This window comes from Hoplias malabaricus, chromosome 14 (assembly GCF_029633855.1).
Source record: "Hoplias malabaricus isolate fHopMal1 chromosome 14, fHopMal1.hap1, whole genome shotgun sequence".
NCBI classification, from domain to species: Eukaryota; Metazoa; Chordata; class Actinopteri; order Characiformes; family Erythrinidae; genus Hoplias; species Hoplias malabaricus.
In genome coordinates this window covers 8,022,067-8,049,401 of record NC_089813.1, presented here as the reverse complement: position 1 = coordinate 8,049,401, position 27,335 = coordinate 8,022,067, and the positions used below count along the sequence as shown (strand labels likewise).

The 27,335-nt window shown below is 43.0% G+C and overlaps 2 protein-coding genes across 7 annotated transcripts; both read left to right on the top strand.

Moving 5' to 3' along the window:
• Positions 1 to 446: 446 nt before the first annotated feature.
• ankrd39 (ankyrin repeat domain 39) lies at positions 447 to 5,061 on the top strand. 6 transcript variants are annotated; one of them, XM_066644294.1, is made up of 5 exons: positions 447 to 514; positions 1,856 to 1,973; positions 2,055 to 2,158; positions 2,372 to 2,575; positions 3,962 to 5,061. In XM_066644294.1, the coding sequence occupies exons 2-5, from the start codon at positions 1,883 to 1,885 to the stop codon at positions 4,106 to 4,108; spliced, it is 546 nt and encodes a 181-aa protein (XP_066500391.1). In that variant the 5' UTR covers positions 447 to 514; positions 1,856 to 1,882; the 3' UTR covers positions 4,109 to 5,061. The 6 variants fall into 6 exon arrangements, with proteins under 6 accessions (XP_066500391.1, XP_066500393.1, XP_066500389.1 ...); XM_066644296.1 differs by lacking the exon at positions 447 to 514 and adding an exon at positions 1,213 to 1,458 and having other exon boundaries at positions 1,904 to 1,973; XM_066644292.1 differs by lacking the exon at positions 447 to 514 and adding an exon at positions 1,213 to 1,458.
• Positions 5,062 to 6,263: 1,202 nt separating this feature from the next.
• Positions 6,264 to 9,637, top strand: LOC136666152 (uncharacterized). The gene is made up of 8 exons (XM_066644191.1): positions 6,264 to 8,025; positions 8,095 to 8,213; positions 8,288 to 8,391; positions 8,714 to 8,891; positions 8,978 to 9,095; positions 9,167 to 9,252; positions 9,327 to 9,421; positions 9,494 to 9,637. The coding sequence occupies exons 1-8, from the start codon at positions 6,295 to 6,297 to the stop codon at positions 9,550 to 9,552; spliced, it is 2,490 nt and encodes an 829-aa protein (XP_066500288.1). The 5' UTR covers positions 6,264 to 6,294; the 3' UTR covers positions 9,553 to 9,637.
• Positions 9,638 to 27,335: the final 17,698 nt, after the last annotated feature.

Here is a 27,335-nt window from a genome sequence, read left to right as displayed (position 1 = left end):
GTCTCATTTTGGGATATTTTGCTTAAACAAATTTAAATAGGAACTGTACATGTTTATTAAATCCATTTAGATTTTGGTTAAACTCTTAATTTAATTCTAACCTCATATTTAACTTACACCAATCAGCCACAACATTAAAACAACCTCTTTGTTTAAACTAGGGTGACCAGACGTCCTCTTTTACCCGGACATGGGTTAAAAAAATGTCCGGGCGGAATTTCACAAACGTCCGGGATTTTGTTTTTCTAGAGCTTACATAGAACTTCGAGAAGTTTCGTTCAAACTAGTCCCGCCCTCCCCTACTCCGCTTGAGTGAGAAGGGGGCGTGGTAAAGTAGCCTAAAATCTTCTGATTGGACGGTCTGACTGTAGAGCTACCGTTATTGGTCAATAACCGTCTCTGTAATCATTTAATTGGTCAGTCTGCACATCAGTAGTTCTTGTTTACGTCAGGGAAAGCTCATGTACCCACCCTCATCTATCCTCATCACCCGCAGCTATGCTGAAACGCAAATGTAAGTTCTCGGATGAATTTAAAAAGAAACTCCCATGTTTTGTGTAGCAAATAAAGGTGTAAACGACATAAAAACACACATAGTTTCAGCTAAGCATACAACGGCAGCGAGGGGCGAGAGCTCATCACCCCCCCCACCCTATTTAAACACATATTGTCCATTGGATCAGCTCCACTCTATTCCTGCGGCTGCTAAATATAAAGCCTTGTTTTGAGTGCAGCACGGTGGCGGTACCGGCAGTGTCACTTTCACAGAGCTCAGGTCACTACCGTGTGGAGTTTGGCATTATCCCCATGTCTATGTGGGTTTCCTCTGGCTGTTACAGTTTCCTCACACAGTCCAAAAACACATCCTGGTGGGTGGATTGGTTATTCAAATATGTTCCAAATGTGTAAGTGATGGACTGGCGCCCACTCCAGGATGTGTTCCTGACTAGCACCCAATGGTTCCAGGTAGACTCTGGACCCACCTAAACCCTGAACAGGATGAAGTGGTTACAGAAATTGAATGAATGACTTATTAATTAATTGCCATGGGTATTTTAAAAAATAGTTCAATATATTTCACCTCAACTTCAACCTAAACCTTAACCAAATCAGAGTGGAGATACTTTTATTTTGAAAAACATTGCCATCTTCAGCAGTGTGTTTGGACTTTTATTTTGAAGGTTTTAGTGTATGTTATTAGCGCCGTTCACTCCGAATAAATAATGGCTTCTCCTCCCTACCTAGTGTTCCTGGTGAAATAGAGAATAGTACCTTCTTGATACGAATAGTGCAATGTACGTAGGGTAGGAAATTTCGCACAGTTGGCTGTTGGACGTGTTATGCGCGGTTGGGGGCTGGAATCATTATTTCAACTCTTAAATTGTGCACTAGGCAGGGAGTAGAGGTCGGTTTGGAACGTACCCTAGGGGTTCTGTTAACGGCAGATAGTTTGTGAAGGTAGTACTCCCTTTTTTACAGCGCGCTTTGGCTGAACTCAACTTTAAAGCAGTTCGTTTAGTATAAGCTTCGTTACAGGGGTTGTGTTTAACAGAAAACTATTATGTTTAATTAATTTATCTCCAGCTTCCTGCTGAATCTCAGTGAGTAAAGAACCACAGCTTCTGTAAGGTCCAGTCCTAAAGGTTATATTTGGTTCACAATGACCAGAATTAAATGTAAAAAATATATATATATATCGAGTTTGCAATAAATCCTCTTTAACATAAATAGATTTCTATTTGTAATAAAACATATGTAGAGATAACATAATGTAATAAAACATTAGAGAACTGCTGGGTGAGAGCGTTGAATGTGTTAAGTACCAGTCAAATGTTGTTTAAATATTACTGTGTAGGCAGTATCTAAATTCTGTAACCTCAAGATGGACTCCCATGGTACACAGTGCTCCTGCGGTGCTCACCGCTCCACACCAAGCGTCCACCAAACCCTCGAAGAGATGGACTTTGAGAGAGGTGACCACACATTTTCTGTACGTCTTCAACAAGTTATGGTCTGCTGCATTAATTAACATACATACATTTCCTCTTTAACAGGTATATGGTCAGCAGCTCTGGATGGTGACCTGGAGAGGGTCAAGTCCTTTTTAAGAAAGGGAACTGATCCAAACACCAAGGATCAGTCCAGCTACACTGCTCTGGTCAGCAGGAAACCCACTGGGTATTGCTTGGTTAAAGGTTGCTAAACATCAGTGTTTAAGGGTGTAACAATTGGATTACAATCTCAGAACCGTAATGTTCAAACTGTGTAATTGGATCAGTCAACACGCTTTGAGGGGAACACTAACTGCCAGTTGGAAATGTGTATTTTTGTGCCAGGTTTACCGTTCATCTGATCGTGATTTGTGTTACAGCACTACTCCAGTCGGGCAGGTCATCGGTCAGTGTGTGAGCTGCTCCTGGACCATGGGGCCTGTGCTAACTCCCAAACCTCTGGTGGAGCCTCTGCCCTGCACAGAGCGGCCTACTGTGGCCACTTGGCTATTGTCAAGCTGCTGCTGACCCACAGAGCAGACCCCTGCCTTACTGATGATGATGGATTAACACCACTCCATAAGGTTAAAGGTTGTTCATAGCTAATAATGTTGCAAGAAAATATTAATACTACTGAAGCAGCTGGTGTCAATCTTACAGTCTGATTTGACTCCAGTTATGATGGGAACGGCTGAACTGAGTGCACCACAAAGTCTACAGTTCAGTTGGATTATTTTGATAAGACTGCTACTGAACACATACACTGGATGATGGCAGTGTAAGAAGTTTCTACACATTAAAAATAAAACAGCGAGCACCATGAATGCTGTATACTTCTTAACATTTTCTCACAGTGTGACCCTTTTCTGGGGTGAAAAAAAGAGTGTCTACCAAAAAAGCAACTTTAAGGACGTCAATTCAAAAGGTTTTATTCCAAGTAATTTTGGAGCATTTCTACTGGTTCATTCGTTATGATGTTTTAACACAACGTGAAGGACTGTGACTGTGAAGTGTCACAGTCACACAGCTCTGGGGACCTGGAGGTTGTGGGTTCGATTCCCGCTCCGGGTGACTGTCTGTGAGAAGTGTGGTGTGTTCTCCCTGTGTCTGCGTGGGTTTCCTCCGGGTGACTGTCTGTGAGGAGTGTGGTGTGTTCTCCCTGTGTCTGCGTGGGTTTCCTCCGGGTGACTGTCTGTGAGGAGTGTGGTGTGTTCTCCCTGTGTCTGCGTGGGTTTCCTCCGGGTGACTGTCTGTGAGGAGTGGTGTGTTCTCCCTGTGTCTGTGTGGGTTTCTTCCAGGTGCTCCGGGTTCCACCCACAGTCCAAAAACACACGTTGGTAGGTGAATTGGTGACTCAAAAGTGTCCGTAGGTGTGAGTGTGAGTGAATGTGTGTGTGTCTGTGTTGCCCTGTGAAGGACTGGCGCCCCCTCCAGGGTGTATTCCCGCCTTGTGCCCAATGATACCAGGTAGGCTCTGGACGGTTACAGATAATGAATGAATGTTTATCAGGTTAGGAAATGTCTGCGTATTAATCCACCAATAAAATAGAGCAATTTCGAAAATGCAGCCGATACAGAGTGATGCACACAGACCCTTCTGTGGTAATTCAATACAAATCAGTTTCAGTCATAACATGTAAGAACAGTTTAGAGAGAAATGATGATTGGTGGGTGGGTCTGCACGGGACATCAAAATCATGATGTCCACGTTTGCATCTTATGTTTTTTTTCTTTTTCTTTTTTTTAAAACAACCTCGCAACCCCAGGTTAAGAACAATTGTCCTATAACAATTTAATCCTTTTTTAGGACTAAATATGGAGGATTTTTTTATTATTATTATTTTGATGTAAACATTTTCAAAACTTGTTCAGTAAGTAAAGTTTTCGAAGGAACCAGCAGTGATTCTTTTCTGTATGTAATTGCATATTAAGAGTGTTTTTTTTTTGTCTCTGTGCCCTCTTCTGTACAGGCTGCTGAGCAAGGCCACCTGGAGGTGTGTGACTTGTTGGTGAGCAGTTTCCCTGTGTTGAGAACCATGAAGGATAACAGATCACGCTTACCTGCAGATCTTTGTCCAGACAACAGTGCATTACTGGAGTTGCTGAACCCACAGTGATCTTTTCTAACCAAAAAAAGAGAGACTTGGAGACCCAGATTAGGCACAGTTTCACATTATTTTGTTCTGCTTTGACGTCAGGTTAGAATCCATCTCCAAATCTTCATTTGTGGTCCTGTTAAATATATCTCTTTGGTCTCGAGTGACTCCGTAGTCTACCCTGGTGTTATAATAACTAGGACAAGTTTCGGCAGTGATGTGTTTTTCAGCTGCTAAATCAGTGCCCAGTGCAGACCCACAAACCAATCTGTATGAAAATCATACATACAGCTCATTTAGCTATTTCCACAATGAGCTGCCAGCAGATGGTGCCACTGATGTAGGCTTGCTTCAGTGAACATAAGAGCGTATTCTTTTCCTTTTTTTTCTCTCCTGTAGGCAGTTTCCTGACCATAAATGGACTTGGGTACATGTGTACACATACATCAAATATCTGTATTGATTCTAAACGTAATTTATGCCTATGTAATCATTCAAGGGTTTTATTGTAAAGTTTTTCAGCATTTGACTGGAGTAAAGAAATGGCTTTTCCAGACACAGTATATTTTCCTGAACAGTTACAATGCTAATGTAGTCTGTCGAATTATTCCCTATCTGTGGCATCTCTGGGGAAAACATATGAGACTCGTCCAAGATGAATGTCTGGATGTCTCTTCCCTTCGGATATAGCTCAGTTGCATGAAACTATATCTGTCGATCTTGGCCATCCTGATGCGCCAATTCTATTTGAAATATATTACCTTTGGACATATGTAATGTTCATAAATACAATTGGGTAATTTTGGCAAACTGTCTGTTGTCTGGAAAATAAAGTTTGAAAAAAAAAACACAATAAAAAAGTAGTCCCTGGGGGGGTCGGTCTGTATTTAAAAATGTTATATTAATTTTTGAGGTAATTCTTTATTGTAAATATGATTAATTCTGCTCACACCTCTCCCAGTTTCTATAATAAATAAAGGTGCATCACTGCTTAAACATCAAATGCTGATGTGCAATGAATAACTGATAATGACTTCATTAAACATAGTGGTGCAGATGGAGTAATATTCTGAAGACATCTATTTAAGATATTCATTCATTCATTATCTGTAAGCGCTTATTCAGGGTCACGGTGGGTCCAGAGCCTACCTGGAATCATTGGGCGCAAGGCGGGAATACACCCTGGAGGGGGCGCCAGTCCTTCACAGGGCAACACACACACACACACACACCCCTACGGACACTTTTGTGTCACCAATCCACCTACCAACGTGTGTTTTTGGACTGTGGGAGGAAACTGGAGCACCCGGAGGAAACCCACGCCGACACAGGAGAACACACCAACTCCTCACAGACAGTCTCCCAGAGCGGGAATCGAACCCACAACCTCCAGGCCCCTGGAGCTGTGTGACTGCTACACTACCTGCTACGCCACCGTGCCACCCCTATTTAAGATAATGATAAGCAATTCTGACATATTAAACTTCACAAATATCCTATTTTTTGTGTTGAAATCGGCAGTTTTTTAAATTTGTGCCTCTTTTTCCTAACCATACACTAGACTTTTAAAAGACTAAAATGAGACCCACATTTAAAGGACTACGCTTTTGCAAAGTCCAGGGGTCTCACAGGGTCACTGAGCTAAGACTAAACACTGATAAGATTAAACTCTTTATTGTATATAAACTGTTTATTTTTTAAAACATAACATAAAAATGAGTAAAAGTGTGATTTAAGACCTTACACCAAATGATCAAGTTGACTGGAGCTAAAGTTAAAACTAGGTTAAATCCGAGTTCCCTGCTTCCTATTAATTTGGCTTAAATCGAATTTTGCAAATGTGGCTGAAACACAAATGACTACTTGTTTGATGCATCTTGCACTGTTAGATCACAGGAACCAGTACTTTGATTCCTATGTTGTTCACTACATAGGGATTAGTGAGCATTTGAGATTTAGCCTTACCTTCACATCAGGCAAATACTAGTTAATTTAATAAGAGGAGCCCCCCTCAATAAACAATACGTTTCAGCTGATGCTAATAGGGCTAGAGAAATGTGGTTGAAGGATTGTGGTCTTCCTGCACCATAATTTGTCTCACCTGTCATATACAGAGTATTAATTTGTTGAGAGGTGGAGTCTCTTTCATTTGAACTCTACAAAACCAGGTATTCAAGCTGCCACAGTACTCTCTGGTAGGTGCAGTCATGATGTTAGTAAGTGCTGGGCTTCTGTTGCTTGTTGGCTTAGCTTTAGCTGATGTTCAATGGATGGAATGGCATTCCCCTCGAAACCAAGGGCGCTCTTTTAGACCATCTAAATCCAGGAACACTGCTCTAAGCTCAAACACGTTAGAGTCGTACTGGGGTGGGAAGCGAGCTCGAGCCCCAGCTGTGTTTCACCCCCGGGCACTTGCGTCTAAAACAGTCGTAAGTCCTGTGCAGGCACCATTCCAGGATTTTAATCATGAACCTATGCAGCAACCTGGCCATGATACTCTTGAGATTCCACAGCTGGCATCTCCACAGGATCCTGATCAGCTTTTGGCACAGAGTCCTGCAGCAGCCATGCCATCTTTTCACCCAGCAGTTGGGTCTCTAGAAACTAGTTCTCTAGCAACACATGCTCAGGGTCCTGCCTTGACAAGTGGTCCATTTCAGACTTCTCCACATGAACCTGGTCAGAATCCTTTACTGATGCTTCCAGATCTACACAATGTAGTGCCACCAGCCCAGAGTCCAGTCCAGATTTCTGGGCATGCACCAGGTTTGCATCCTGATCAAGCTCCTGTGCACTCAGTAGCTGGGTTTCTAGGAACTAGTTCTCTAGCAACACATGCTCAGGGTCCTGCCTTGACAAGTGGTTCATTTCAGACGTCTCCGCTTGAGCCTGCTCACAATCCTTTGCTTGATCTACACCCTGTAGTACATCCAGCCCAGAGTCCAGTCCAGATTTCTGGGCATGCACCAGGTTTGCATCCTGATCAAGCCCCTGTGCACTCAGTAACTGGGTTTTTAGGAACTAATTCTCTAGCAACACATACTCAGGGTCCTGCCTTGACAAGTGGTTCATTTCAGACGTCTCCGCTTGAGCCTGCACACAAACCTTTGATGCTTGATCTACACCCTGTAGTGCCACCAGCCCGGAATCCAGTCCAGATTTCTGGGCATGCACCAGGTTTGCATCCTGATCAAGCCCCTGTGCACTCAGTAGCTGGGTTTTTAGGAACTAATCCTCTAGCAACACATGCTCAGGGTCCTGCCTTGACAAGTGGTTCATTTCAGATGTCTCCGCTTGAGCCTGCTCACAATCCTTTGCTTGATCTACACCCTGTAGTACATCCAGTCCAGAGTCCTGTCCAGATTTCTGGGCATCAACCAGGTTTGCATCCTGATCAAGCCCCTGTGCACTCAGTAGCTGGGTTTTTAGGAACTAATTCTCTAGCAACACATGCTCAGGGTCCTGCCTTGACAAGTGGTTCATTTCAGATGTCTCCGCTTGAGCCTGCTCACAATCCTTTGCTTGATCTACACCCTGTTGTACATCCAGCCCAGAGTCCAGTCCAGATTTCTGGGCATGCACCAGGTTTGCATCCTGCCCAAGCACCTTTTTACCCACCAGTCGTCAAGGATATTCCCCAAATACAGATGGGCATGGGTTCCCATAAGTTGACATGGCGCTTTCCTGAAGTTCCAGAAAGGACCCAGCAACCCCTGGGTTACTTTAATTTGCCCCAGCCAGCCCCAGCCAAAAGTGTAGCTGTTGCATGTGGGGAGAGTATGGTGCAAGTGGAGGTGAAGGAAGACTTGTTTGGAACTGGCCACTTAATAAACCCTAACTCTCTAACTCTTGGTGGGTGTGCAGCAGTAGGACAAGACCCAGTAGCTCAAGTGCTCATTTTTCAATCTGAACTCCAGGCATGTCATAGTGTGCTAAAGGTGAGTAGGATTACAGCTAGCTTCTTAGACAGTGTTCATCTTGAGATGCTAATCTGTACCTTTTTTCAGATGACTGAAAAAGACCTCATCTACAGCTTCAACCTCATCTACAATCCAGAACCATTAGTTGGTACTCCTATTGTCCGACTTGGGGCTGCTGTGATTCATGTTGAATGCCATTATTCAAGGTGACTTCTTATAAAGGCTGCTTTCAGAGTGTTGCATTTGTTGTCACGCTTACTTGTAATTTGGTGCTTTTCAGGCAGCACAATGTGAGCAGCCATGCCCTGGTACCTTCATGGGTACCTTATTCCTCTACGGAGTTTGGGGAGGAGCATATGGACTTTGCCCTGAAGCTGATGACAGGTTTGTTTCCTAGAACCAAAGGTGAAGTAGGAACTACATGTCACTTTTGCATTATACTTGACACTAAACAGAAGTCGCCCAACCTGGAACTTTGATCCAAGTTCCAGGCTGGGATTTTACAGTCATGGCCTGATGATGCAACCTAGCATGTCAGGTGCATTAACAGTTGCAACTATAGTGTGATACCTGTTGGCCTACTTAATTCTGGTCTGGAACCTGAAGCTAATGTCTGAATTAAATTTTCTTAGCTTGAATCTTGGTTCCAGTTCTTTCTAATGATAGTAGCATGTCCCAAATTTAAGCCCTTCTCCTGTATTTGAAGATGACTGGGCGTTTGAGAGACCATCAAACCAGTACATGCTTGGGGACATCATGCACATTGAGGCATCTATATTGCAATTCAATCATGCACCGCTGCGTGTGTTTGTGGATAGCTGTGTGGCAACAGCAGTTCCTGATGCTAATGCAGTTCCACGATACTCCTTCATTGAGAATCATGGGTGAGTAATGCTTTCTGTAACTTTGTAGTTAGTCTCCCAAGTGGTTCTAGGTGTCTCTGGTGCCTAAACCTATGTGTTCTACCTAGGTGCCTGACAGATGCCAAGATTACTGGCTCCAACTCTCACTTTATGCATAGGGTTGAAGGTGACAAGCTGCAGTTTCAGTTGGAAGTGTTCATGTTTGAACAGGACAACAGTAGCTCGGTATGTTAGAACTAGTTGCATGAGTTTTATGAAACAGTACTACTTTATAAACTGTTACCTGGTCTTTGCAGATCTACATCACATGTTACTTGAAAGCCTCTATGGCTTCATATCCCACTGATGCTGAGCACAAGGCTTGCTCCTTCACAGCTAATGGGTAAGCCTCAAACTAAATGTTTATATTTTCTGTTCTGGTTTCATACTAAAGTTCCTGCTGCATGTTTCTTATAGGTGGCTCAATGCTGATGCTGACGATAACTTAGCTTGTGGTTGCTGTGATTCCAAGTGTAGCTTAAGGAAGGGAAGAAGTACACTTGTTGATGAAGGTATAAACCTCAAATGGACATTGTTCAACCAAATCTAGCAGTTTCTGATCAAATGTTCATCTTGTCTTCTAGAGTCGATGTATGAAGCTGAAGTCTTGCTGGGCCCCATTGAGGTCAAGGATAATTTATGATGATAACCTGATTTCTTATCAAATAAATGCATATTTTTAAAAATGGTCTCCTTTTGAGTTCAAATGTAAAGGTACTGCTACAATTGACTGGATCTGATTCCCAAGGTGATTGTGTGTCTCACACTTTAAAATTGTGGAGAACTCCTTGGATAATTCCTCAGTAGCTGTTCCATAAAGCAGAGTTGAGGTTGGTCCAAAAGGAATGACTGTCTCTTTGACATTGGGCTTAAATTATCTGGCTTAACCTAAATCCTGCCATGTGGAATACCCACTGATTAGCGGGTTTAAGTGTTTCTTGAATACAGGCTTGAGGTTGAGACTTGTATTGAATAAACTTAGGACCTGACTTGAACAAGAGATGGGGCCTGTAAAGGTGCTTACCCAAGGCAATCTAAAGTGGCAAGGAACAATGTAGGGATTTGTAAACGACCAAGTATGTAAATGAAGTGGGAGCTCTTAACCTTAAGTATACGGCAGTCTTGTCTCAAAGCAAAGCTGATTGCAGATAGCCTGGGTAAGGTCCAAGTTGTAACATTACAGGTAAATTCAATCATGGTTTCTAATGTGTTCTCCCAAAATGGTGGCAGACCAATAGGGTACTTCACGCAAGTTCTAATCCACATCATGCATGTAAATTGGCTCATGTTGAGGGCCTGCTGAGCGGACTTCAGAGGCTGACCTTGTTAGGGCTTGTTCCAAGGAACTATACAAGATTCATTTGAAAGAAATGGAGAAGTGAGTTGGATTCAATCTTGGGGGGAAAAAAATCCCTGAAGTAAAGCTAAGAAAAGTTGTTTGTCATTGGTTTTGTGGTGGCTTGCTTATTTTGGAAAGTGCCTTGGTGGACCCTTGGCTTTAAAGTTCACAATTATAATAAACACTATTTGGAAAATTGAGGATGTTTCCTCAACGTGCTGTGTGCTCAGAACTGGTCAAATGTGTTTATGAAACCCCTGTGTCCGTAAATGAGTAAAAAAAATAAACTGTCTTGGTTTGGTATGCTAGGCTTTCTCTCTCTCCCACATTACTTATAGCATTTTGACATCTGGTGTGTGTGTGGTTTTTTTTTTTTTGGGACAACGGAGCAAAATCTAAACACTGGAAAGTACAAATTGAAATGGGGGTTATTCTACTCCCGCTCAATAGGTGGGTAACATTGACTTAGTTGTGCTGTTTTTGATCACTTAAGTTTGAAATGTCTTCAAACTCCAGAGACAGCTACCTATATTACCTAAAGTACTACAAAACTAAACTTGAGTTACAAATAAATGTGGTAATTCAAACAGTGAATAAAACAAAAACATGCTCAAAATGTTATTTCCCCCTCAAAAAGTCATGGAGCATTAAACCTTTCCTTATAGTTGTAAACATTTCCATTAAATGTGCCTTATACATATATTGCATTACTTAAGCTGCCGTGGAAATTAAGGAATCCGGATGATGACTGGATAAATACATTCCAAATAGATGACATTAAGCTGATATTCCACCTTTCTATCAGGGTCTTCTCCTGTGTTTTGAACTGCTGTGAGGTCTGTTAAGTGGACCTTTCTCTCTGACTGAGCCCACTGCCCATTACTCAGCTGATTATTTCTGCAGGAACAGCATATGGCATTGATTCTGGAACGCATGAACCCTGCTTTGCCTGGGGAAGCATTACACACATTGACGTTGGATTAAAAAAAATGGAGTGGAAAATTCAGTGATACATATGAAACAAAGGTGATTGGCATTGTGTTTACCAGGTCTGGAATGAATACCCGGTAATGGTAATGATAGAGACCTGACAACAAAATGGCTGACAAATCAGTAGAGGGGAGTACAAGGAAAGTACATGCATTAACTCAGAAAGATCACCATAAACAAACAAAACAAATGATAGGGGTGGTTTGGAACTGTGGTATAATTCGTTTGGCAAATACTCCTTTCCAAAGGTGGTTTACACTCCTCTAGACAACGCTGAGTATTGACCATGGTGACTTTTGACACGTAGCTGCTCCAGAGGATCCCATTTTGTTTCATGCTTTTCTAAAGACATTGTATAAGCTTTATTCGCCCTATAAAACTCTATTTATATCTACATGCAATGGTACTGGTATTAGGAGCGGTAGAACCAGGCCTAGGCCTGGTGTCTCATAACCCCCACATCTGACTTCCTCATCTCAATTAGACAAATGTTGTTGTATTTTCGAGACTTATGAGGAAAGGATATGAATAACCACTAAAGACAGGGGGGAACAAGTTTTTTTTCTTATTATTTTTTTTACACTCTCCTTACTTCTCCTACACCACATTATTCACATACTATTTTTGACATGGCATCACCACACACATTATAACAGCTGCACTGGTAAAAGAAAATGAGGTACTATTAAAAAGACAAAAACAGCCTTCTGCTCTTTCTTAACTTCACACCATTCAGAGGCTGTTATTACCCTTCAGTTTTACCCAAAGTAAGCATCAGAACTAACCACACACATTGCTTACCTCATTTACACATGTCTGCTCTACCGGACACATCCAACACAAAAATACTAACATGTCACACACCTGATTATAAATGCTACCTTAAATTATAGTGTGTGTTCTATATTTGTGCATGATTCTATAGTCCAGACTTTCTAATGCTGACCAAGGTGTGTTCAGCATGTATAACTGTTTTCGGTGATCTAACCTGTCATAGTTCCACTTTCAAGGATGAAAAATAAGTCTGTAACTCATCTGTGCAAATTAGAAAATAATCCAAATGGGAACAACAATCAGCCAGAACATCAAAATGACCTCCTTGTTTCTATATTCATTCACTCTCTGTTTTATCAGCTCCACTGACCATAGAGCAGCGCTTGTAGTTATACAATTACAGACTGTAGTCTCTATTTGTTGCTCTACGTACTTGTTGGCTACTTTTCACCCTGTTTTTCAATGTTTAGGTTCCCCAGAGATCACCACAGGGCAGGTTTGATTTGGGTGGTGGATCATTACCACCGTTCCAGGTGTAGAACTAATCTGTGTATATATCTTTTACGATATTGTTTCAAATTGTGGATTATTTGCATTATGTTTTGAATAATAAATCCCCTTTGGAATTGGACTCCACTTAATGCTAGCACTTGTCAAGCAGGTTTTAATGGATGCTACATTCCATTTTATTTATTTAAAAATATTTTATGTACAATCCAGGTACAATATCACCCCCACCTCCAAAAAAAGTGTATAATGGTTTTTTACTTGTCATGCTTTTACTGTTCCCAGTGAAGACACTGAGATATGAATTATGTTTCCAAAGTGCAGAAGTGAAAACTCTTGAGCTGAATAGTCTTGAGGTCATGACAACCTGAGGAACACAAGTCATCCATATATGGAGATGTGTTTCATGGTCCAGAGGAGGCGTACTGGCCTTCAAACTCACAGGTTAGTGGAGCTGACGTGTGATGGGAGAAACCTTTTATGGGGCAAACAAATACATGGAAAATATGCTCAGTATTGAAAAGCTAACGTTATATGACAAACACATTAAAGTTGTAATCTGTCCAATAATCCTGCCAAAGTCAATTTGTATGATGTCACACTACAAATAATGTTCCTACTCAGCAAAACCTGTCATCAGTTTATACTGTTCTTCATTAAAATACATATTTGTAGTCATTGCTTGTTTTGGAGGTGCAAGGCTAATAAAGTTAGATAAGTCAGAGTACCTCATCAGTTAGCATTGTGCTACAAGCCTAAATGAATTCATTTTTGCTTTAAAACCATTTCCAATGTTCAGGCGTCTCTAAACAGACTTGTCTATGTGCTTTCTGACATTCTATGACATACAGTTTTCTGTAAAAAATGAACATGAATACAGTCAAAATGCTTCAAAATGGTAGCTGTTGCTTTAAACTTAGCAATGTATTGTAGTTTAGATACCAGTGTGCTATTTAGCTAAGGAAGCCAATTTTGAATACAAACTTGACTTGGCTCACTGACTAGAATAAATTTGAGATTTTCTTTAGTATGTTTTTAGCTTTTGTTTTCTTTGTATTTAGCCCCAAATTAAATAATTGAAACTCTCTCAATGGTTGTCTCTCCCCAGTAAACATTTAGCCGTTTATTCAATGTTGAAATAACGTAGTGACTGCCGTCTAATCAACGTTCTCTTAAGGTTGAAAATGAAAGTTGAAAAGACGTCCAAACACAGACATTGAAAGACGACTATTAGACGTATTTTGGACGTCCATTGACGTTATTAATTGGTCCCGAAATAAATTACTTGTATAAAACGCGTTTTGGACGTCCACTGACGTTATCGATTGGTCACCACTTAACTAACTTATTAAGATGGATTTTGGACGTCCATTGACGTTTAAAATATGTCCTTGACGGACAGACTACTTTTAGACCTATTTTTAACATCCAGGGACGTTACTGGGTCCTGTGTAAAGTGTCTGCTAGGGAGTGTGCAGAGGTTTTCCACCCATTAGACCGCAAAGGGCTGGTCTGGCCATGGGTTTTAAGTCCCAAATGGATGTTTAAAATTTTCTTATAATTCAGGAATGTCCAGTCCCAGTCTTGAACACTGAGATCAGGGAACAGAATGGAGTTATCATCAAACAGGATCTGTACTGTTGTTGTTTTTTTCAGCTTTCAAAAAAGATAAGGAACTCAGAGTGTTGTGACCTGGTTCATTGTAGAGAAACTTACTGGATCACATCTCGGAATTGGTTGCAGTGGTGGTGAAGTGTGTATGGATATGACCACTTGGCTTCTGAATGCAAAATATATAATACCTCCAGGCCACTAGGTGTCGCTATAATGGGTGTTTTCTACTGTGCCAAAGAATCAGTGGGGAAAATGACTCATTACCCCTGAAAGGACTGACTGAGATCCACTGGCTCTTTTTATTGATTACTCAGCATGATTCTCAGAGTAGTGACGCAGAAGCCAGGGTCCAGTCACCGAGGGGCCAGTCATCCAGTTTGGGGTGGAGGAGAGTGGAAAGAAGAGGAGGCTGCTGTTGACGGACCGCCTTCACGCATAGCTTCCTTCAATTTAAACCCATCCGCTCTTCACGGTTTACACATTCAGCTATGAATCCAGCTCATTCATACACTCCGGACCCAGACCTTTCCTCTAAAGCATGTCTGCATGTGTGTGTGTGTGTTTTCACCACATCTAGGGTCTTGTCTGGAGGAAAGCCAGCTTCCATCTGGAGCTTATTGCAGCTGACGCTACACAATACATGAGGGAAAGCCAAGTTTGTTCACTACGAAGAGATAGAAATGGAATTTGTTGGTGTTGAAAAGGCCAATTTAATGAAGAAAACAAGTTTGCCATGCTTTTTTTTGTATTCTTCGTTTTGCAGTATGTGTATGTGCCATCATGCAGTTTTAGATCATCAACATTTATTCACGATTATGTTACTGTGTTAGTTCTCCACATTTGCTGAAACAAAGACTTTTACACTTCTGGGAAGACTGGATAGTGCTCAATCCAGCCAGAGAACGCAGTTCTACTGCTCCTCAGCCCAGAGCTTCGGGGCTTTGGTTATACCTGCATTGAGCATGGTGAGTTTAAGCCTGTGAGACTGCTAATGAGTGTTCTGTTTCATGCTGTCCTGTGTGCACTAAACAAGCTGAATCCACAATGGGTGCACATTAAATTAGCCCAATAGAATATACAGTGTATTTACTATGCATAGTGCTCATAGTCCTCGTGTTCACTTGTCACATTTTGCACATTACACTGACCAGACCACTCGGTCCCATGAACCTCTTCATTGTGTAGCTCTTTCAGGGTCTAAAGGCCTAACACAGATGTCCCTTTGGTTAATCCCATTACAGGTGGGTCATGAGAAACACTGGCACTAGGCCTCGCTTCCTGAGGTAGGGGTGGGGGGTGCTGTGTGTATGTACGTGGGGGTGTGTGTGTCTTCCTGCCGTCATATCCTTGCAGGCTAATACTCAACAGAGGTCTTGCTGATTCATTTCAGATGGCACCAGGAGTATTAGGGCAGAAATATGGCTGGTTGCCTGTTTGGAGGCATTGCCTCAGTTGGGCGAGAGTGCTCTTAAAGACTCTCTGTGCTGGGCTCTCGCTAATAAAAACCCTATGGACCTCTGAAGGGAAATAAGGGGCAAACTAAAAAGGACCTGCCTTTTATACTTTTTTTGATATGTGTGTGTGGGTGTGTTAGAATGGGAGCATATCGTGCCCTTTGAAGTGGTAAACGTCTCTGGCGTAGCTTGGGTTTAATGCACCCCCAGTTAAAAAAGGCTTACGCCCAAAGGAATGAAGCTTTCATTGCCATTAAGAAAAAGTGCCAATGCTTTGATTTCACTTTTTTTTTTCATAACACACTCCTTCACAGCTTTGGAATAAGAACAGAAATGGACTCAGACTCGACTCACCACAATGCTTTGTTTTTGGACAACCATCCCGATGACTTTGAAGTTCATATAATCACCTCCTGCAAAAAGGTTAATTCAGACTGTTTAGAATTTCAGTTGTACTTCACATATTGATGTTGAAGAATATTCTACTAAAAGAAACAATAACATTATGCTGTACTGACAAATAATTATCATATATATAACTTATCAGCGGGCGACACAGTGGCGCAGCAGGTAGTGTCACTGTCACACAGCTCCAGGGGCCTGGAGGTTGTGGGTTCGAGTCCTTCTCCGGGTGACTGTCTGTGAGGAGTTGGTGTGTTCTCCCTGTGTCTGCGTGGGTTTCCTCCAGGTGACTGTCTGTGAGGAGTGTGGTGTGTTCTCCCTGTGTCTGTGTGGGTTTCCTCTGGGTGACTGTTTGGTATGTTCTCCCCTTGTTGGTGTGGGTTTCCTCTGGGTGATCTGGTTTCCTTCCATGCTTCAAAAACACGTGGATTGGTGACTCGTGAATGTGTGTGTGTGTGTCGCCCTGTGAATGACTATTTTAAATTACTGTCAATCTAAAAAATTGATGCTCAATGATGCACAAAACATGATAGTACGGAATTTCCTTGCGGATCTCCACGTCAAGAGGGCCTTTCCCAAACCAAATCATTGACCCTGCTTTGTATCAACAAACTTTTTTTTTTGTTTGTTTTTTGTTTTTTGTTTTTTTGAAGAGCAGAAATTTCTGTTAAGGGACACCATGTTGAGGGTTAGGACAACTCCCATTGATAGTTCAACCAGTGACCGTTCTACTCATTTATACTGAACCTGGCCTCAGATATTTGAATTTGTTAAAACAGATAAATGCAGTACATTTCTACAAACAGGCAAAATGTCAATAAAATACCAAAACATAATATACTGCACTAAAGTGAGGGAGAGAGTGGTATAAAATAGCTCCGAACAAAAGAGGGAGAGAAGGAGTGTTTGAGGAAGTGTTTGTAATCGTTTTTCTTCATGTTTCAGTAATAAATTCAGACGCTGTATCTATGTGTGTGTGTATTTACACCACTGAGTATCGCTGATATTTAAAATGAGCTATTTTATCTCTCTCTCTCTCTCTGATCATGGCAGAGGCACCTGGAGTATTTATAGACAATGAAGAGAACTCCAAAAGTTGAAAAGTATGAAGTGAAATAAGGATATTGCTCTGTTCCTGCTCCATAGGTGGGTAACATTGACCTATTTTTGTCCGAACTCGAGAGACAGCTAACTGCATTATCGAAAGAGCTACAAAACTAAACAACTCCAGTTACAAATGAGTTTTTGTGGAAATTCAAACAGTGAATAAAAATCTGCAAGCTAAATTTCAGCCACGTACAAACAACAGTTGATTTATTTCCTTCAATCATGCCGTTCCACATTAAAAGACGCTTAGCTTCTGATGGTTAACAATCAGAGTGAACGGCATTTACTCACAATAAATGTTTCCTTTAAGAGCTTTCCCAATTTATATTTATATTTATATACAACAAGCTGCTGTTCTGTTAGCAATTTGTTGTCATTTTCAATTACCATTTTAACTTTCACATGTTCATTAGTTATAAGTTTGCCTCAAACTGTGAGGTTAGTTAATGAGCTGATCAAGAGAACACACATATTTCAGTGATTCAGTCATTTATTTAGTTGCGTATCATTAGAGTAGCTTTGGAAGTTGCTGTTGCTTTTCCTACATAAAGCTACATATTAACTTGAAGGACACATTAACTAGACAGAAGCTCTAGAAGAATCAACCCCCCTGTGCTATAGTAGACCATCTGTTTCTCATCCCTGTATGAAAAATGTCTGCCATATACATGCTAGTGACTGTGTGTCTCCAAGCAACCTGTGGTTTCCGTTAGCCGCAACTTCTGGTCCACAGTCACTTTTACAAATTGGACATTGTTCAGAGTGGATTAAGCTGATTTCGGTGAAACAGTGCCATCATGGAAACAGTGAAATATGTCTTTGGACCATTTAAAGAGACAGCACATGGATGTAAAATGAAAGGCCATGAGTTCATTTACCACGGTTCCACACTAAATGTGCCTCGGTCTACAGCAGAGACACAAAAATACCACAAGGGCAGTAATCAGAATTCTGTCGGGGTAAGGGAGATTTATTTGGAGAAGCAATGCCACTTTCCGCAATCCACTTCCTTTACGATGAACCTCAAGCCCGCCAGAGCTCTGAGAAAACACAGGGCTGGGTTCAGTCTCAGCACTAAAGTCTTCGTTGAGGAGGAGAAGAAACACAGAGCGAGTGTGTGCTGCTCCTCAGAGTTTGGTTGGGCTCATGAACAGGACAGGATGTTTACCGTGCCAAGGCTAGCTCGGAGGCAGCACCTCTGCCAGATCACACAAACAGACCCTCGGCTCTGAGTGGGAGTTTTAAAAAGGGACGGAAACTTGACTCATACTTTTCATTCTCCTTTTTGGAGTAGTCCTTCACAACTTCCGCAAAACTGCCTATAATTCATTACAAGGTGTTGGTCAGTAAAAAATAATATGTAGTCCAAACCTGTCTTCAAAACAGTTACCTTACAATGAAAGAGACGATAGCATTTATACCTTTCATTCATTGTCTGTAACCCTTATCCAGTTCAGGGTCGCGGTGGGTCCAGAGCCTACCTGGAATCATTGGACGCAAGACGGGAATACACCCTGGAGGGGGCGCCAGTCCTTCACAGGGCAACACACACACACACACATTCACACGTGGACACAGGGAGAACACACCACACTCCTCACAGACAGTCACCCGGAGGAAACCCACGCAGACACAGAGAGAGCACACCACACTCCTCACAGACAGTCACCCGGAGGAAACCCACGCAGACACAGGGAGAACACACCACACTCCTCACAGACAGTCACCCGGAGGAAACCCACGCAGACACAGGGAGAACACACCACACTCCTCACAGACAGTCACCCGGAGGAAACCCACGCAGACACAGAGAGAGCACACCACACTCCTCACAGACAGTCACCCGGAGGAAACCCACGCAGACACAGGGAGAACACACCACACTCCTCACAGACAGTCACCCGGAGGAAACCCACGCAGACACAGGGAGAACACACCACACTCCTCACAGACAGTCACCCGGAGGAAACCCACGCAGACACAGAGAGAGCACACCACACTCCTCACAGACAGTCACCCGGAGCGGGGCTCGAACCCACAATCTCCAGGACACTGCCACTGTGCCACCCCTTATGAATTTTTTTAATTTTATTTCTACATGTACTCTGAATGTGCATCAAAAGAACAAACTAGTTGCTTTGTGCTCCCTGAATGAACAAGCTTATGCTCCACAGAATGGGTCCCTCACCTGTGGCTGGCCATGTTTAATAGGTTTATTATCAAGTGTCTGATATGTGAAGGACACTAGGTGTCAGTATAAAGGCTGCTTTATGATGTTACAAAAAATCATTAGAGAAAGTGATTGCTCCTTTAACATAAGTATTCTCAGTCATTCAAAAACCACTGTCTATAAAAGTAGTCAGTGCCACCCACTGTATTTTGATATTTAATTTGGAACAGGTCGGTTTACAGAAGGAAAAAAACAGCCCGATATGTTGAATATTTCAAAACAGAGCCGTCTAACACAGTGGATAATGAATGATGTGGGTCTATAGTGGTTTTCTCTTTCCTGGAAACATTAATGTGCTCCCTCAAGCTTGTCTGTGTTTGTCCACTTGTCTGGAACCTAATTCAAGTCCATTGTGAAGCAAATAAGACAGCTTGTTGAAACTAGGTGCCTCCTTTTGCTTTTAAGTGCACTTGAATATGTATCTGCTTCTCTACTTGTCTGGTTTGTGTCCACCTTCTTCCTCGCTCCTCGACTCAGTCTCTTCTTCCTTCAGATGCTTTGTGTGTGTGTGTTTTTTTTGGATGCAGGCTTAATCTGGTAAATGAGCGTTCCACAGGCGGCCCCCTTCAAAGAGCAGCTTTTTGGACGAGTGGTCCTGCATTACCTAATGGCTTCTGTAAGGGCCAGGGAGGGAGGGGGACAGTGGCCAGTAATCTAATCTACAGGGACAGCTTCATTGGCACCAGAAAACGTGCAGGGAGGGGTGGAAGGAGGTAATTCAATCACTGTTTTCCTGATTTAAGGCATCATGTCATTCTGATGATTTAGGTGATGTGCAGCCTCCAGGACAGGAGATGGAAGGTGCCAGAAAGGCATACCTGGGACGTTGGGGGGGATTCGGGTTCATGTCCAGTGTCAGCATGATGCTACCCAGGTAAGACAGGATTTGAGAGCTGTTAAAGGCAGAGGAACAGTGTCACCTGTGACCTGGCAGTGAGAACAGTGCCAAGATGGGCTCAGTCAACTGGCAGGAGAAGAGTCTTTGCCTTTGTCGAGTCTTGGAATTTGCCTCTTCAATGTCCAAATATGGGCGGCACGGTGGTGCAGCAGGTAGGTGTCGACAGTCACACAGCTCCAGGGACCTAGAAGTTGTGGGTTTGAGTCCTGCTCCGGGTGACTGTCTGTGAGGAGTGTGGTGTGTTCTCCCTGTGTCTGCGTGGGTTTCCTCTGGGTGACTGTCTGTGAGGAGTGTGGTGTGTTCTCCCTGTGTCTGCGTGGGTTTCCTCCAGGTGACTGTCTGTGAGGAGTGTGGTGTGTTCTCCCTGTGTCTGCGTGGGTTTCCTCTGGGTGACTGTCTGTGAGGAGTGTGGTGAGTTCTCCCTGTGTCCGCGTGGGTTTCCTCCGGGTGACTGTCTGTGAGGAGTGTGGTGTTTTCTCCCTGTGTCCGCGTGGGTTTCCTCCGGGTGACTGTCTGTGAGGAGTGTGGTGTTTTCTCCCTGTGTCTGCGTGGGTTTCCTCCGGGTGCTCCGGGTTCCTCCCACAGTCCAAAAACACACGTTGGTAGATGAATTGGCGACTCAAAAGTGTCCGTAGTTTTGAGTGAATGTGTGTTGCCCTGTGAAGGACTGGAGCCCTCCAGGGTGTGTTCCCCGTCTTGTGCCCAATGATTCCAGGTAGGCTCTGGACCCACTGTGACCCTGAACTGGATGAGCGCTTACAGATAATGAATGAATGAATGTCCAAACATAGGTCCAACAAGTATTCCTAGAGGTATTACCTGGGTGATATTAATCATCTTAGGGTACAGTTGTTGCTGACACCGGTGTTCGATTCCACTGCCTGAGGTCACCATATTCAGTGTTAAAGGTTGACTAGATGTGTATAAAACTCCACAACACTGTGGCGCAGTGGGAGCTGAAGGTTTTCTCAGAGTAAGTCTCTAGATCCACTCACACAGTAGCTTCTATAATCTATTTTGGAGTGGGATGGGATACTCTGGAACCGCTATACATGAGCCTGAGGTCACCATGCCCATGGCATTCCAAGTCTTGGCTAGAGAGGTGTAAAACCAGGCCGTGCAGCAGTGGAACGTCTTTAGAATTTATTTAAGAAACTGGAGTGCATTGTATAAGTGAGATATTTGAGGTTTCTTGTCTATCAATTCCTTATTTGATTTTATTCCACATTCGGGATGTCAGAGCCAAGACATGCCGTGTTTGTGAGTATTTCCCGGGGTGTGGAATTAAGGTGTTGTTATTGTTACATTACTGATTCCCATAGTCCTTTGTGAAACAGGTAAGTGCACAGTGAAGGTATGGTGCTGTTATGTAGCGTCTGCATGATATTATGTTTGCTTTGGACTTGTCTAGACCTGCCCGGAATGCATCTGAGTGACATGCATTCACATACTGCAGTATATTAAACAGAAAAAAGCCCTCATGCAGCGCCCCTTTGGGGAGCCTTGGAGGGGGAGAAAGAGGAAAATGAGTAGAAGAAAGAATGAAAGTGAGATAGAGGCAAGACTGAGAAATACATGTCTCTTTTAATGTCGTAGGAAGATAAATGTCCAGCAGTGGCGCTCCTTTCTGCCGAAGGAACCCCCAAAATGGCACTCTAGTTACATATTTTGAGTTGTGAAATATAGCACTTGTGTGTGAGTACCCTGTGAAAACACAGTTCTGAGAGGACACACTAGCAATTCCTTAAAGACTGCACTCTCTGTGATTACACATTTATATAGCATTAAACGACTCATCTCAGTGCAGAGGTCTGGTGGAATTTAAGCATCCTGAGCAGAGGAAAAGCCACACTCTGCTCTGATATGTGTGTGTGTTACACATTGACAATTTTCTTTCTGTTAATATTTTGCCAGAGAAGGTGGGAGTGGAGGGTAACTGGTTATGGGGCCTCAGAAGAATAAAGTCTGAAATGTTTGGACCTAAGGCCACGTATGAAAGAGTCATAGATCTGAATTGAATAGATCAAATTATTTCACGCTGTGAAAACAGACCCAGCTTACGTTAATTTCACATGTGGTGCCAAACCACACCTGCTAATGTGAACTAAAATTGTTCAGTGCTTAAAATATTGCCTCTCCAGACAAGTGCCTACATAGGCAGGGTGCGAGGTGTGAAGATGTACTCCCGGAGACAGCCATTTGTGTGTAATTATATTGCACTTCCTGTAAGAGTTCAGACTCGTCAGATTCGGTAGAACATCTTCAACGCCTCACCCACATTCTTGGATTGAGTTGAGGCCCACACACTCAACAAAGAAGACGACTCCTTTGGCACGAGAGAGTATTGTGCCTCTAAAACCTTGTATTGTTGGTTAAAGGGCAAGGGATAAAGCAGAGAAAGGAGAGAGGCAGGAGGGAAATATGAGGACAAAGTTGAGAAGGTAGTGAAGAAGAATACAGATATTGTACATATTGTAATTTATACTGTGTATTGTCTGTACTGATTTTGTTAGTATTTATTATGCTGCTATGGAGTATGTGGTTGCTTAGATCCGCATGGGAAATGAACCCTGGAAATGTCGCTGTTCTTTTCTGGAGAAGTACTTAGTCATATTCTATCTTTAGGACAGACAATGTGAATTAAAAGCTTTGTAGATACCACTTCCAGTTTAGGGAATTTAGCAACTTTAAGATGTACACGTTATCTTCTTCCACCATACCACCTTCTTCATACCACCTTCACCTTCATACCATAGTCTTCATACCATCATCATGGAAGACGGAGCCTACCCATAATCACCGGACTCAAGGCAGGAACACGCCACGGACATGGACAGGTCACCAGTCCATCACAGGGCTTCACACTCTCACCCAGTCACTCACACCTGGTCAGTCCACCAGCATGTCTTTTTGGATTGTGTAAAGACACTAGAGCACCCAGAGGAAACACACAGACACAGGGAGAACTCACCTCACTCCTCACAAAGCTGTGTAACAGTGAAACTACAGGTTGCACCACAATACCACCCATAGAAAGGCACTGACCATTATAGGTTTATGCTCTGGAGCTCTGAGGCTAATGTGACAGTGCGCAGTGACTGTTGTGATCTTCAGTACTGTGCTGTCAAGCAGCAGGACCTCCATTTTTGGACTGAGTTGGAGTGGCTTTTGTGATCTAGAACTAACATCAAACATCAGTACTTCAGTAGTCTACTGGCTGGATGCAACGAAATCCTCACTGCAATGTTCCAGCATCTAGTCTAAAGCCTTTGCAGTGGACTAGAGGCTGTTATTGCAACAGAGAAGCGATAAACTTTCAAGTCGTACATTTGATTTCTGAGGAAACCTTCGGAACGGAGACTGTGCCAAGGTGCGCTCCTCGAATCCTTCCAGAACTTTCCTTTTGATTGGTGGAAAATGCCTTAATGAGGCCTTTTTCTACATTATTACCTGTAGTTATTTGTCCAAAATCTGCAGAACTCAACTCACACAAACAAAGCTCTACTGCTAACTTTGGTCCATGACGTCTTGAAGTTGTTAGCGTGTTGTTTGCGAAATGCCATGCACCAGTCTGGGAGTAATTAGAAGAGAGAAGCCAAAAGGGCGTTTCTGCAGAGAGCAGGCTGATCTAAATCTGCGCGTAACAGCTCGATGTTGTGGTGCTTCAGCATCTGTTAACATCAGCATCTTGAAGCAGATTCCAAAAGCATCTATAATATTTGTATATAAGGCAGTGCAGTTTCATCACAGAGCATTGCATCATCGCTCAAGAGTATACGAACCGTTCAAGGGCAGTGCATTGTGTGCTGTTTCGTTTTTGGCGTTGGTGTTGGTTGTAATTGGCAGTGTTTACAGCACTCGATTTGGAGTGTGTGTCAGAGAGTGAGAGGGAGGGTGGGGGAATTTACAGCTACATTTTTTGGATTGCGGGTGTGTTATTGATTATGGCAGTGAATCTTAGGCCAACGTGTTTAGAGCAAAGATGTAGCCTCAGCCGTTTTATGCGTGAAGTGTCTGTAATGATCTCTTACCCATGTGTCTGTTGAAGAGTATTAACACTGAAGCTTTAGGTTGGGATTCTTGGTAAGATACAAGACTTTGCGTCTGAAAGTGTTCACCTTTGCTGTTTATATGCATGCACTTCATTTGTTGCACTTTAATACTGTGGTATATTTATTTGTTGCATTTATTTTATTTCAAACAAAATTCGAATCCTGGTAAGTTATATTTTCTTATAAAATAACCAAATGTTTATTTGGTTATTTTATAAGGTGGTGCAGCAGGTTAGTGTCGCAGTCACACAGCTCCAGGGACCTGGAGGTTGTGGGTTCGATTCCCGCTCCGGGTGACTGTCTGTTAGGATTCTCCCTGTGTCTGCGTGGGTTTCCTCCGGGTGCTCCGGTTTCCTCCCACAGTCCAAAAACACACGTTGGTAGGTGGATTGACGACTCAAAAGTGTCCGTAGGTGTGAGTGAAGGTGTTGCCCTGTGAAGGACTGGCGCCCCCTCCAGGGTGTATTCCTGCTAGTGATTCCAGGTAGGCTCTGGATCCACCGTGACCCTGAACTGGATAAGGGTTACAGATAATGAATGAATGAATGAATGAGTATGTTCATATATTTCAGTGTTTTGTCATATCGCTAGGAATATCAACATCCGAAATATACCATATTGTTCATTCCAAATGGTACCTACTCTACTCTGCTTCACTCTACTCTGCTTTTTTTGCTTTTCCATTAGACAAATTGGGTCATTTCTTTTTTTTACTATAAGCTTGCAGTGGAAAAGTGCCAAAAGAATCTGCTAGTGCTCTGAAACGTCATCAATGAATTTCTTTGGGAGGTATTCGCATAGGGCCAGAACTTGTGAGGTGTGGAAAAATTTAAAAGAAAAAAAGAAAAACTTAAAGCAAGTGTCCTGAATAGAATAGAAGCCATATAATGACAGAGCTGCATGAATGGAAGTGAACAATCGCAAATAATTGGATGTGTCCATTAGGATTATTTTTATAAGAGAGGCCAGTAAGAGAATTTTAAATATGCATTATCATCAGGGGCGGTGCAGGTAGTCGCAGTCACACAGCTCCAGGGACCTGGAGGTTGTGTGTTAGTTCCCGCTCCGGGTGACTGTCTGTGAGGAGTGTGGTGTGTTCTCCCTGTGTCTGTGTGGGTTTCCTCCGGGTGACTGTCTGTGAGGAGTGTGGTGTGTTCTCCCTGTGTCTGTGTGGGTTTCCTCCGGGTGACTGTCTGTGAGGAGTGTGGTGTGTTCTCCCTGTGTCTGTGTGGGTTTCCTCCGGGTGACTGTCTGTGAGGAGTGTGGTGTGTTCTCCCCGTGTCTGTGTGGGTTTCCTCAGGGTGACTGTCTGTGAGGAGTGTGGTGTGTTCTCCCCGTGTCTGTGTGGGTTTCCTCCAGGTGACTGTCTGTGAGGAGTTGGTGTGTCCTCCCTGTGTCTGCGGGGGTTTCCTCCGGGTGAATGTCTGTGAGGAGTGTGGTGTGTTCTCCCCGTGTCCGCGTGGGTTACCTTCTGTGCTCCGGTTTCCTCCCACGCTCCAAAAACACACGTTGGTAGGTGGATTGGTGACTCAAAAGTGTCCGTAGGTGTGAGTGTGTGAGTGAATGTGTGAGTGTGTGTTGCCCTGTGAAGGACTGGCGCCCCCTCCAGGGTGTATTCCCGCCTTGCGCCCAATGATTCCAGGTAGGCTCTGGACCCACCGCGACCCTGAACTGGATAAGTGGTTGAATGAATGAATGAATTATCCTCAGGCAAACAGCCAATACATCACAGAAGGTAAATCTGAAATGTTTTTTTATGGAGTTATAGAGGAACAAAGTAACTGTGGCCTACATTAAAAACACTCACTCATTTTGTGTTTCCAATTCTGATCCTGTTTACATGCAGTGATTGTGATAAACAAATCCTTTTTTTTTGTATGTGACAAATGCCCTTCTTTTGCAATTAATGTTGTGGTTTATCCTCCCTTCAACCGTTTCTAATGGCTCGTTAAAAAAAATTTAGGGCCCATGTCAAAGAGCATATCTCAAGCTTTTCATTTCTGTAACCCTCCCTCTTTTGAAAACGTCTGCCTGGGGCTATGGTATAAAGTCTCCCCTATCATTTTCCAGCTGCTAAACTTGGAGACAGTGGCCCACACCCACAGCCGTTATGAAGATGGGATGTTACAGTTCGTGCCCAAGCCTGTATGAGCACACACACGTGTCTAATCGGGGAAAATGGCCTCTGCCATTAAGAGAATATAAACTCCACTCTTTAGCGCTTTCAAATCACATTTACACACACCCATTTTGGGCTGCTTGTTTTAGAATTATGGAATTTGATGGAAAAGACATCAGTAAATATCGTTGGAAACTGATCCTTGTCACTGATTGTGAGCAAATTGTGAGAGAAATTCTTGCTGGGAATCACCTGCAGTGCAGTATCAGATCAGAGAGTGTCAACAAGAACCATCCGTCCACAGCTTTATCCACAGGGATATTACAGCAGAGCTGCTGCACATAAACCCATAATTACACAGAACAATGCACATTGATAGTTCATCATTCATTCATCCATTGTCTATAACCACTTATCCAGTTCAGGGTCTCCTGGGTCCGGAGAGTATGGAAGTGTGAAAACCACAGGCACTCGTCTACAAAGATGTGGGTAAGTTTCTATAATCAGTTGACTCACCCTTCACCATATTCTCCACAAGTGGGCAAGTGTATGTGTTGTACATGAAGAAAATGGTATGGGTCTGAACTCTTGACCCCTACAGTGTGGGTTTCTTGTGGTATTGTTATACTGTGAGGGTGGTTTGCAGGCATATTTTGCATAACATTTATCATACTATGCAAGGAATTGAATAAAGGCTCTTAAGGCAACCAGCTGTGGAGCAGTTCTTGGGACCTAGTGTGTAGGAGCCAAATCAGAGAAGGCAAAAGAGAACATGAGCAGTTAGTCACTAAAGCAGGGCATGAAAATCAGCATGCAAATCTCAATCAGCAACATTGTTTGGGATGAACGTTTAAGCCCCCCCCCACCCACCCCCCCCCCGGCCCACCTCTATTTGCACTGCTGTTATCGTGTGGCTTTCTCTTCTTTCCCTCGCTACGGA

Excerpts from the sequence above, each read along its gene's own strand:
- ankrd39 (XM_066644294.1), top strand. The coding sequence starts at position 1,883 with ATGGACTCCCATGGTACACAGTGCTCCTGCGGTGCTCACCGCTCCACA. Across the intron at positions 2,159-2,371 it reads AGTCCAGCTACACTGCTCTG|CACTACTCCAGTCGGGCAGG; the intron begins GTCAGCAGGAAA and ends TTTGTGTTACAG. Across the intron at positions 2,576-3,961 it reads GATTAACACCACTCCATAAG|GCTGCTGAGCAAGGCCACCT; the intron begins GTTAAAGGTTGT and ends TCTTCTGTACAG.
- LOC136666152 (XM_066644191.1), top strand. The coding sequence starts at position 6,295 with ATGATGTTAGTAAGTGCTGGGCTTCTGTTGCTTGTTGGCTTAGCTTTA. Across the intron at positions 9,253-9,326 it reads TGCTCCTTCACAGCTAATGG|GTGGCTCAATGCTGATGCTG; the intron begins GTAAGCCTCAAA and ends TGTTTCTTATAG. Across the intron at positions 9,422-9,493 it reads AAGTACACTTGTTGATGAAG|AGTCGATGTATGAAGCTGAA; the intron begins GTATAAACCTCA and ends CTTGTCTTCTAG.